Consider the following 12,982-nt stretch of genomic DNA (forward strand, 5'->3'; position numbering starts at 1 on the left):
CCCAACAGCAGTGACGGCCCATCAGCCCAAAGCCCAAGGAAGAGTATCAGTTCGGCATTACCAAAGAGTTCGGCTCCAGCCTACAGCTCGGTAAAAGCCGACCAGTCAAGCTCTACTCTCAGATCGGCTAAAGCTGCTCGGCAATAGTTCAGCAGTTCGGTCTCAGTATTCGACCGAACTGAAAGATAGTCAACTCATGCAGGATCACATGCAGGATAGTGGACCAAGTACAGAGATAGTGGACTCATGCAGGATCTCATGCAAGATAGTGGACCCATGCAGGATCTCCATGACCTCCACGACATCCACAACCATCATTAGTGGTGATGCAAGCCACGATCTTAGTTCAATGTATAAATAGAACTTAGATCAGATAGAAAAGGGTTAAGTTCTAAAGAAGTTCTCTAGAGATAAGATATCAAATAGCAAGTCTGTATTGTAAGCTGTAGAAAACAGATCAAGCAATACAACTCTGCCCTCTTTTCTTCCCGTGGACGTAGATTTACCTCAGTAAATCGAACCACGTAAATCTCTGTGTCGTGATCTGTATTTTCCTGCATTCATCACCATTAAAAATTCGCCAACCCATCAAGCAGCATAAACCATCATAGCCGATCAAAAGAAGCGATAACTTTAGAGAGAGAGAGAGAGAGAGAGAGAGAGAGAGTTGATAATCACAGAGAAAAATGAATTTTAGGTAAGCTTTTGACATTTTTAATTTTGGCGCGATTGACTAGTTGAATAAGAAATGATATGGTCTTCTATCTTATCTTCCACACTGTTCTTTTCTCTCTCGTCCCTCATTTATAGAGACAATCACGATTCAACTTTTTTCAGCTTCTATTTTCGTTTTTTTTCCAGTTTTTTGGGCACCTTTTTTTTAATCTGGAAATGATTTTTAGTGATTTGCTACTGAGAACATCTCCAACTATACTCCAAAAATAAGTTTTGATGTAAAAATCTTCTCCAACCATACACCAAATATAGTATTACTGCAAAAAATTTGTAAGAAAAAAACTCAAAAATAGTGTAAATTTTGAATTTGATGTAAATGGTTGGAGATGGTCTAAGAAATCACCATACAAAATTTTACTTTCCCTACTATACTCAGGAAGCATGAAAACAAGAAGATCAAATCATTCGGTTTGTATTCAAATAAATTACAAAACAATCTTCAATCAACTTCAATAGGAAAGGAAAATGTATTCACATTTACTGACAAACAAATTATATTACAACCATGCAATGGTTTCAGTTTAGCATAGCATACATCATATATATATATAATCAAGTATTCCCACCACTTATTACTCCAAAAGATGCAACATTTTGCAGTAGAACTGTGGCAGCAGTTCTTCAAGCAAGCCCCTGCAAATATCAACATTAGCAGCAGTGGCGTTTGATTCCGAGACCTCTCCGTTCCATAGTACAAATGTCTACCACTCGAGACTAATATAACTCGATGAACTAGACTACAAATTTGCTAAAACTGTTATGCAATCACAACATGCAGAAAAACAGACCTCATAATTAAGAAGCTTAAAATTGGAAAGATAAGTTACCTGTCAAGAATGATCATTCATTCGGGAGGCGGGAAAATTGAGAGCTTGAATGTAAAGCCTTCAGGTTGTGCACTTCTCTTCACCTGAATGTCCTTAGCAGATGCAGCAGCAGATTTACAGACGTACATCTCCAACATTTGAAGTGTTTCTACTTCGGCCAGTGCAATTGGAATCTTGATAAGCTTATCACAGTTCTTGAGCACAAGGCTTCTCAATCTAGGGAAGTGATGGGATGAAGCCTCCCAACAAACTAAATCCGTCTCTTCAATTTGCAAGAATTCAAGATGGCGAAAACCTCCATCAACCGCCTTCCATATGTCCCCAATGAACGCCTTATCTTTCAACTTGAGAATCTCAAGGTTCTCTAGCAACCCAAGGATATGCATGGAATCCCAACGGAGGAACGTGGAGATCAGTGTGAGGCTCTTAAGTGTAGACGGGAATTGATAAGGTTGAGGAAGGCAATCCAGTCCGCCTTCAGAAGCTGGTCTAGGATACACGTCATTCATTAGCTTAAGCTTTTCAAGATACTTCAGTTTTCCAATGGCATCAAATGATTCCATCTTTCTTTCCAAAAGCAAGGCTAGCTCCCCACGAATGCCCAATTTCTTTAAATTGCAAGCCCTATCAAATATCTCTGTATTGCAATTCTTCACAGAAATCGTGCCAAGTGTTTGAAGCTCTGCACCGTGTTTGCTGTCTTTGCCCGGCTTGGGCAAAGTAGCTGATGCATTAGTCTTGAAATGCCTAAGCCGAGACAATTTCCATATATCCGCTTTCACTGCAAGCTCACGCAATGTGGTGTCAACTATAAGTGTTTGTATGTTCCAAAGCTCGCTGAATTTTGAAGGAAGAGTTGGCATGTCCAATGACAAGGCAATGTACCTCACATGAATCAATTCATACATGTGACTGGTAATTTTGGTGAGTTTGATGGGTTTGACATCTAAAACCCTGAGCAATTCAAAAGCTCCAAGCATGTGTGGAACGCTCTCTGGGGGCAAGATGAATCCATCTTTGGAAAAACAAACAAATGACCGAACACGATGGCCAGCAGGTTTTGAACGGATAAACTTCAAGCAATTGGTATGAATAGAAATACGGCGATACTGCTCTAAATTCGGATCAAAAGTTCCATTTCTAGACTTGATTTCTTGGAAAAAGTTTTCATTCTCATTTGCAGCTTCAGTCCGACAGAATTCACGCAATGTATCATGAATCCTGCATGTCTTGACCTTACCATCCGGCTTAAACTTGTCGACTGTGACCAAGTTTCTGTTAATAAGATCCTTTAAGTACTTCTCCGCAGTTTCCTCCAAGCTAGAATCATTACTTTGTTGTATGAATCCTTCCCCAATCCACATGCGAATCAATCTCGACACTGGAATCTCATAGTCCTCTGGAAATACCCCCAGATAGAGAAAGCATGCACGCAAGTTATAAGGCAGTTTATCATAACTCAAAGATATAAATTTGTTCACGCGATTGGTGGGATCTTCTTTAAGAAATCCACTCACTTGTGTGGACATTTCCTCCCATGCTTTTTTAGTTACACTTTTGTCCAAGGCCGAATACTTTGTGGCAAGGATTCCACCTATGACTACTACTGAAAGAGGCAATCCATGACAATCTCTTGCAATTATTTGCCCGACACTTTCCAAGTCAGAAGGGCAGTCCTGGCCACGAAGTGCCTCCAACCGGAGGAGCTCCCAACTTTCATCTTGATTAAAGAAGCGCAACTTCTTGGGAGGTCTTGGGCAACTAGCATAGCTGCCAACATCCTCGTTGCGACTGGTGATCAAGATTTTACCGTTTTTATTTATCTCAGGGAGGGCAAAGCGAAGTCTGTCCCAATCAGCTGTATTCCAAACATCATCCATCACAATTAGAAAGCATACTTTCTCTAGACGATCAGCAACATCTCGACGTAGGTCTTCCTCATCTTTTTGACGTATGTCCTCAGTTATGGCGGTGAACGCTTTGATAATGGCTAGAAAAACATCCTTGTTTGAGAACTCTTGAGAAATATGAAGCCATATGCGGATAGGGAACTCATAGATGATTGCTGGGTCATTGAAGATCTTCCTCGCCACTGTCGTCTTGCCAAGGCCAAACATGCCAGTCAGAGAAACGACATCCAAATAGTCAGTTACTTGAGTCAGCCGATGTATTAGGTCGTTTGTCACGTCTACGAAGCCCACCACATCTCTTTCCCGTAATGGCCAAATCTGTTAAAAAATATTTAGCATACCACTCCGAATCCAGTTGCTAGAAAAAAAAATAGGCACGCTTATTTTGCACGAAAATTAAAAGGAATGTTAAATTTGAAATCATATGGGAAACTTTTCACATAGTTTTCACTGTTAGTTGTTCCAATGACAACTTTAATTTAGTTTTAAACAAGTCTGAACCTTAATTTTTTTATATCCTGAAATATAAGGATTGTTGTAGTTGTTTTGGTACAATTTCACCATGTTTATAAGTTCAAAGTCGCTTATGACCATTGTATACGACATTGCTCACCACTACTACAAAAGCAAAATAGAAAGCAAACATCCAAGTTTAGAATATTACTACCTCCATCTATGAAAATAGTCTTGATAATAGACGACGAGTTTTAATGCAAAAATCGGTAGTAAAATAGAGAGACACTAAATAAACTAATTTTAATGTACAACATAGAATGAAAAAGATAACTATTTTTTGGGAACCAGGTATTACATCATATTGTATTGAATAACATCACAAATTACTTTTCCCTCATTTTCCATTCTAAATACTAACAATTAAAATACTTAAAAACCATTTTTTAATCTTTTTTATACTTCAATATTTTGTTATTCCCTTTGTCCCAAACAAGTAATCCCCTTTCTTACTTGCTTTTATCTCACAGCATAAATCCATTTCTATTTTTTAAAATATAAGTATTACACTAATTTTTGCATAAAACTCGAGTCATCCCCAAAGAGGCAAAGACCAAAGTCTCTCTCGATTTGGAAAAATCAAAGATGAATCAATTAGGCAAGCAGGAAATAAACACAATTCTATCTAACTCGAATCGGAAAAATCAAAGATGAATCAATTCAGCAAGCAGGAAATAAACACAATTATATCTAACTCGAATCGGAAAAATCAAAGATGAATCAATTCAGCAAGCAGCAGAAGATAAATGAACTTGAGATTACTGACCTGCGGTTTTTCAGATCTGTTTTCGTGATCGATTGTGAGGTTGGCGAAATCCATCCTCGCTCGCTCCACCTTCTTCTTAACCTCCTCGACCTTCCCGCCGATGGTGTGGAGATCGTAGGAAGGCTTCCAGAATTTGAGAGAAGTGCCTTTGGCCTTCTTCTCGATGGCTTTGGTGACGAAGAGATCGACGACATCTTCGACCTCGTAGACGACGTCGCGGATGTTCTGCACCAGAGCCTTGGTGTGCTCGTCCTCTCTCCGCTTCTTCACCGAGTCTTTGAGGAAGGCTTTGAAGACGCGGAGATCCTTGTCGAGGCTCACGATCTGGCTTCTGGTTTCGGTGATTAGCTTCGAGTGGTAGAGCAGTAGCTCTTTGAGATTGTTCAGCAGAAATTCCACTGCTGCATCCGCCATATCTCTCTCCCTTCTCACTCTCTCTCTCTCTAGCTACTGAGTCAACTTCAATCCATTATTGATATGAAAATCGTTAACCAGTCTTGTATCGTTAATCCGGTAGAAAAATTGGCTGATTGAATCGACTTTTTTATAACCTCCGTTAAAATCTTTTAACAGCATCGCCCCCTACTCCCTCCGTCCCAAAAATGTTGTTATACTCCCTCCGTCTCAGGCTATTCGCTCATTTCCTTTTCGGCTCGGAGATTAAGGAATGAGTGTATAGGAAAGTAAAAAATGACGGCTGTAGGTGAAATTTTTTACTAAAAATGAAAAGAGTGCAAGTAACTTGGGACGCCCAAAAAGGAAATAAGTGCGAGTAGTGCGGGACGGAGAGAGTATTTTTTAGTTTGAATCAATTCCCCAAAATTTATCAGTGCCTCATATCTCTATAATCTATTCTTACTCGCATTTTATTATTTCATAAAACTAGTACTTCAAAAATAGGACTCACGTCCTACCAACTTTTTCGATCCACTTTTTATAAAAATTTTAAAATTCGAGATCCGGTCAAACTATGACGCTATTTAAGGGAGGGAGAGAGTATGACTTTGATGACTTTGAGTTGCATAAATGGAAATGAGAGTGAAGAGATGATTATTTATCATGCTCTGAATTTATAATTTAAAATTTGTTAATATTATAATGTTCAAGATACTTTTAACTTTGCTGAAATTTTTATTTTTTATTTGATATTCAAAATCCCACATCTTACACTATCTTTATTTATCGCTAGCATATTTTTTTAACACTAGTAGTAATTTTTCATTCTAGAGAGGTGACTTTTATTTTCTATTAATAATATTTCAATTATTTTTTTATCTATATCTTATTTTATCAATTTTTTATTTAATTCATTAAGGCAAAGTCATCCACTATCATAATTATTTTTGACGGACCAAAATAGTCCTACATCCGTCTTTTAAAAAATAATTTTTTTTAAGCAACATAAGCTTTAATTTAAAATCAGTAAGCAAAAAAATGAAATATTGTTAATAGAGATGGATATCATCTTATTAGAGTGAGATTTTGTTTCCTAAAATTGAATTTTTGAAATTTTAATAGATGAGTCATCTACCCTACTAAACATGTTTAAAGTATTGTTAATAAATAATGAATCTCACCTTACTATAAAGAATTTTTTTTTTCTAAAATAGAATTTTTTGTAATTTTAATGGAAAAATCAAACTAGAGAATTTTGTAATTTTAATGGATAAATCAAAATAAAAAATAATTTTATTTTTAGACCATCCACAATGCCGACCAGCCGACCGCCCAACCGAGCGCCGGCGCTGGGCGGTCCGCTCGGCGCTATTGCAGAGCCCGGATCGCCCAGCGCACCGCCTAGCGCGAAATTAAAATTTTTTTTTTCCCGAAACACTATATATACGCGTTTTGCTCGTCATTTTCATTTCCCGAAACACTATATATACGCGCTTTCCTCGTCTCCGGCTACGACGGAGACGAGGAGTGAATTGGCACTCCTTTTTATTATTGTATTTTTTTTAAATTAATGTATTTTTTAAAATTATTGTACTTTTTAAAATTTTAATATTATTATTAAACTTTTCCCGTATATGTCTCGTAAATTAAATTTCGTATATTGTGTGATTGTTAATTATTTCATTTTGTATATATTTGTTAATAGTGATGTGGATATTATGTGGCTAGGTTATGACTGGGCTATTGCTGGGCTATTTGCTTGTTTTGATGATGTGACAGGAGGATTTTTAGTGCTGATGATGTGGCAGTGGCTAGGCTATGGCTGGGCTATTGCTGAGCTATTTTTATTGTGGATGGTATTAAAAGATGTTAATACTCCTAATATTTATGGTTATTGTATGAAACAGATCAGGCCATCCACAACGCTGTCTCTATACAGTCTCTTAAACCGTCTCTTAACTACTATTTGAGCACTATTTGAGGGCCCCACTGTCCTTTTTTCCTCCATCTCTTAACTAAGAGACGGAACCTGCAACGCTCCGTCTCTTAACCGTCTCTATACCGTCTCTTAATTACTATTCATTCAATTTAATTTATAATTTTTTTTCCATCTTCTTCCGGGAGCGTCGTGGGGGTGGTGCGTCGTGGGGGTGGTGCGGCTTGGGGGTGTGTGATGTACTTCCGGGAGCGTCGTGGGGGTGGTGCGGCTTCCTCCGCCTCTCGTCGTCGATCTTCTTCGAGTGATTGTTCCATTAATTGGCGCATTTGCTCAAAAGGATTCATTTGTTTGAGTTGATTGAAGATGGAAATTGGAGTGATAGAGAGGATTTGAGAGGAATAGATGTGTGTTTGTGTTTGAAATGAGTATGGAATAGAATTATTTATAGAGTAAAAAAATAAAAAATTTAAAAAATGAAAATAAATATTTAACGGTAATATTACCGTTTGAAAAAAAAAAATTTTTTTATTAAAAATCGATTTTTTTTAAAAAAAATGAATTATTGCGTCATCAGTGACGACGCCCACTCGCGGGCCAGCGAGTGGGCGTCACGCACGCATGGGGACGTGCCACGTGTCCCTGGCGCGTGGCGAGACAGCTCGTCTCGTGTCTCTCCGAGACGAGCTACGCGACGAGACGGTCGCGAGCTGGAGACGAGATGGGCGCTGCAATGCGTCTCGCGGGGGTCTCGTCTCTCCGAGACGAGACGCGAGCCCGGCGCGAGACGCGTTGTGGATGGTCTCATACTTCTATAATTGAAGCCAGATAGCTTTGTCAGAGAGATGGGCTGTCACCAAATTAATGGGCCCATACCAGTGCTAGGAAACAATCTACTTTGGTGAGTCACTATTATATATAGTGCCATCCTATTTGGAATATAGTATTTGGGACCATTTTTAAATTCTGGATAATGAAAAAGTTGTTTATGCTATTTCACCTTTGGCATAAACGCATAGTGGATTCTGCAGGTTGGAAGATATCAAGAATATTGGATACTAATTAGAAGATATCAAGAGAAGATATGGGAGTATATTTAGCCTAAAATAGAGGAACAATTAATGTAAATTAGGTATACCTTTTGTAGATATAGTATAGCCTATATATCTATGTAATGTATTATCGTCCAAAGCAGATTGAATGAGAATGATAAACATTACCAATCCCTTCGTTTAACATGGTAACAGAGCAGATCGATCCTTGGCTCAGAAACGTTTCATCATAGCCGATTATACCTTTCCCGACCTTTTTTTTCAGCCAAAATCAATCCGAAAACAGAACCCGTGCATCGAAATGTCAGACCCAGAAGAACCAAAACCAACCACAGAACATATAACAAACCTGGAGGAACTAATCAAGTTCCTTACGGGACTCAACCAAGAATACGATTCAATCAGGCGGGAGATCCTGAAAGAAGACCCGACCCCATCAGTCGAGGCTGCCTACAGAATGGTGAAGAAGGAGGCGGCTCGATTGAAAATCATGCCACCTGCGTCCTCTCCACCAACCGGAGGAGCTCCGGGAACAACCGAACCATCACTTGGGGGGGAGATCGGACACGGGTTCGCCGCCCAAAGCCAGCGCCCTCCGAATCGAAGCGGACCTCCACCGTCGTGCCCCGCCGCTACCAGCCGCTTGGGAAACCGACCGGACACCTCGAAATTGTGGTGCTCCCACTGTGGGAAGCAAAAGCATACGTGGGAGACGTGCTTCAAGCGGGTGGGATACCCAGAATGGTGGGAGGAGCGACAGAAAGCAAGGTCAACGACAGGCCAGGCGAAATTGGCCATCGGAAGAGGCGGCGAAGGAATCCCGCGGAAAACCGACGGGGAAACCAGTGGACAGAGTACCGGAGTCCGATTGGAGGGCCAACCGGCCGGCGGCAACGTGCGAGGCGCCGGAAACTTCGCAGAACGGACAGAGGGGCTAGGCGGTGCAGATGGTAGAGGTAAAGGGTTTGATTTAAAATCAAACCCTAACTCCCACAACTCTCACTATTATTATTTTGCCCCACATGAAAATAGGAAATATAAAAAAAGACCCCACCTCATTTCATGTCGGCCCCCAGATTATCACATATCCAAAATTGAGCCCAGAACTTCCGAAATTTCCCAAATTGACCCGAAATTTGTATCTAGAAATCAGTTTGCCCCCTTAATTTCTGCTGCATTCCATGTTCAACATGTATCTGATAAAAAATCGAAGGGTTGGATTTTTGACTGTGGAGCAACTGATACCATGACACCGGAAAAGGATGACTTTATTGAGTTTAGTGAGGTGACAAAAACATATATAAAGACAGCTAATGGGGAATTGATTACTGTTGTTGGGGCGGGGACAATTCAGATATCTCCAACTCTGCGACTTACGAACTGTTTATACGTGCCCACTTTATCTCAAAGGCTGATGTCTATTAGTCACGTGACTAAGGAGTTGAATTGCACTCTACTGATGCATCCCGATTTTTGTATTTTACAGGATATTCAGACGAGGAGGATACTTGGGCGTGGCACTGAGAAAGAAGGACTCTACTACGTGGATGAGATAGCTCAACATGGTAGTGCAATGCTGGCTCACGGGTCCACGAAACAGGAAACTTGGCTTTGGCACCGAAGACTAGGACACCCCTCTCCTGGTTACTTTAAATTGCTTTTTCCGAACCTTTCTATTCCGCTTAATTTTTCTTGTGAAACTTGTGTTTTGGCCAAAAGCCACAGACAATCTTTTAAACCGACAAACACTCGTATGAAATCCATGTTTTCTTTGGTACATTCTGATGTATGGGGACCGACACCTATCGTTGGGGGGAATGGTTTTCGCTATTTTGTGACTTTTATTGATGACTGCACTAGAATGACGTGAATTTATTTCTTGAAACATAAATCTGAAGTATTTGATAGATTTACCGCTTTCTTTAAACTTATCCAAACACAATTTCATACCACTATCAAAACCCTTAGGTCAGATAATGGGAGAGAATTTGTGAACAATACCATGAACCAATTCTGTAGAGATAACAGTATAATCCATCAAACTTCTTGTGCATATACACCAAAACAAAATGGGGTAGCTGAGAGAAAAAATATAACTATTCTAGAAATGACCCGGGCCCTCATGATCGAATCCAAAGTTCCCAAACACTTTTGGCCAGAAGCAATCGCCTCCTCTGTCTACCTCATCAACCGTCTACCCTCTAAAATTCTTCACATGAAAACCCCTCTTGATATACTGTCCAAACAAGCCAACATTCCCGAACATTTGAACCTTCAACCTAGAGTTTTTGGGTGCACTGTTTACACCCATATCCCGAGACATGAGAGAACCAAACTTTCACCCTGTGCGACCAAGTGTGTGTTCGTAGGATACGGGGTAAACCAGAGAGGTTATCGCTGCTTCGATCCACTTACCAAGAAAATTACCACGACCATGAATTGCAACTTTTTGGAAACCGAGTTTTTCTATCATACCCACCTTAGTAGTCAGGGGGAGAGTGATCCAGGTAGTACGATGGACTACCTAAGTTGGGTTGTGCCAGTGCCAAGCTCCTCGATTGAGGACCTAACAGAACCAGAGATAGTCACTACCGCCGAGCCCGTCTCACCACAAGAGTCATCTCATCCAAGCTCAGGTAATCCAACTCCGACGATATCCGAGGTAATTCCCGAACCAAGTCTAGTTGAGAATTCTACTGATCCTGTCGATACAGAACTTGTAAGCGAGGACAACACAATTGACGGTGACACGGGGCAGTATGTACTTCCCCATCGGACTACAAGGGGAGTTCCTCCAAAATGATACTCCCCTGAGAAGATTGGGAAGAAAAGCCGCTATGGGGTCGCAAATTTTGTGCAAGGGAATTTGACTAAAATGGCACGGGCGTTTGAGGCTGCGCTGTATGAGGAAGAAGAAATTCCACAGTCAGCAGAAGAGGCAATGAAACACAGAAAGTGGAGAGAAGCAATGCTTACCGAGATGAAGGCACTTATGAAGAACAATACATGGGAAAAAGAGAAACTACCAGAAGGAGTGAGGACGGTCGGATGCAGATGGGTATTCACGATCAAGAAGAAACCAGATGGCACAGTTGAACGGTACAAAGCACGACTAGTGGCAAAGGGATACACTCAAACGTATGGAGTCGACTACGCTGAGACCTTCTCACCAGTGGCGAAGATCAACACTGTGAGAGTATTATTTTCAGTTGCGGCAAACAAAGATTGGCCACTACATCAGTTCGACGTGACGAATGCCTTTCTACATGGGGAGCTGCCAAAACCTGTTTACATGGAACCCCCACTTGGGTTTTCTGGTGAGTTTGGTGCATGGGAGGTCTGCCGACTTAAGAAGACACTATACGGACTGAAGCAGTCTCCTAGAGCATGGTTTGGGAGATTTACTGAAGTGATGAAAAAGTATGACTATACCCAGAGTAATTCAGACCATACTCTCTTCCTGAAGAAGAAAAATGGGAAGATCACCTGTTTGATTATCTATGTAGACGACATGATCATCACGGGAGATGACGAGAATGAGATAGCCGAATTGAGGAAGAATCTTTTTAAGGAGTTTGAAATGAAGGATCTTGGTCTTCTCAAATACTTCTTGGGAATAGAGGTGCTCAGATCGAAGAAGTGAATCTTTATAAACCAGAGGAAGTATATACTAGACTTATTGGCAGAAATTGGGATGATCGATTGTAAGCCAGCAGACACTCCTATGGTTCAGAACCATGGATTGCAAATGAAGGAAGGAGCGAAGCTGACAGACAGGGGGAGGTACCAGCGGTTAGTTGGGAAGTTAATATATCTCTCTCATACTAGACCAGATATCGCTTACTCAGTCGGGGTGGTAAGCCAATTTATGTATGCACCACAGGAAGAACACTGGGAAGCAGTTCTAAGGATTGTTCGATACTTGAAAGGAACCGCGGAACATGGGCTTATGTTCGAGAAACACGGACACATGGAGATACATGGTTTTACTGATGCAGACTGGGCAGGCAACCCGAATGACCGGAAATTGACTGCCGGGTACTTTACCTTTGTGGGAGGAAATCTTGTATCGTGGAGGAGCAAGAAACAGAAGGTAGTAGCCCTCTCAAGTGCCGAGGCAGAATTTAGAGGAATTAAAAGTGGACCGACAGAGATATTATGGCTAAGGAGAGTGATGACAGAACTAGGCCTGCGGACGACCTATCCGTGCAAGCTTTTTTGTGACAACAAGGCAGCCATTAGTATCTCGGAGAACCCAGTGCAACATGACAGGACGAAACACGTGGAGGTAGACCGACACTTCATAAAAGAGAACCTCGAGGCAAAGGTGGTGGAAATGCCCTATGTAAAATCTGAAGATCAACTGGCTGACATACTGACGAAGGCAGTGAACTCAAAATCATTCCAAGATGCATTGTACAAGCTAAGTATCGGCAATCCCGTTACATAACTTGAGGGGGAGTGTTGGAAGATATCAAGAATATTGGATACTAATTAGAAGATATCAAGAGAAGATATGAGAGTATATTTAGCCTAAAATAGAGGAACAATTAATGTAAATTAGGTTTACCTTTTGTAGATATAGTATAGCCTATATATCTATGTAATGTATTATCGTCCAAAGCAGATTGAATGAGAATGATAAACATTACCAATCCCTTCGTTTAACACTGCACTATGCAAGATTTCTTTTTTTTTTTTACATAGAAATCATACCATTTTCATACAAAGATGTTCTTTCTTTCTTAGCTTTTTGATCAAGCACATGCTAATCTTTCTTCATCTGATATTCACAATAGGCTAAAAACAGAAGAAAAAGTTTGTTGATCAGCATAGCCAGAGATGGC

The 12,982-nt window shown here is 40.5% G+C and overlaps 1 protein-coding gene across 1 annotated transcript; it reads right to left on the reverse strand.

The window, feature by feature from the left end:
* Positions 1-1,117: 1,117 nt before the first annotated feature.
* On the reverse strand, positions 1,118-5,269 carry LOC121784813 (putative late blight resistance protein homolog R1B-16). The gene is made up of 3 exons (XM_042183051.1): positions 4,752-5,269; positions 1,563-3,790; positions 1,118-1,368 (listed from the first exon to the last, which is right to left on the reverse strand). Exons 1-2 carry the CDS (start codon positions 5,163-5,165, stop codon positions 1,580-1,582), a joined length of 2,625 nt encoding a protein of 874 aa, XP_042038985.1. The 5' UTR covers positions 5,166-5,269; the 3' UTR covers positions 1,118-1,368; positions 1,563-1,579.
* Between the last annotated feature and the right edge of the window lie 7,713 nt (positions 5,270-12,982).

Source organism: Salvia splendens, chromosome 21 (genome assembly GCF_004379255.2).
Source record: "Salvia splendens isolate huo1 chromosome 21, SspV2, whole genome shotgun sequence".
NCBI lineage: Eukaryota > Viridiplantae > Streptophyta > Magnoliopsida > Lamiales > Lamiaceae > Salvia > Salvia splendens.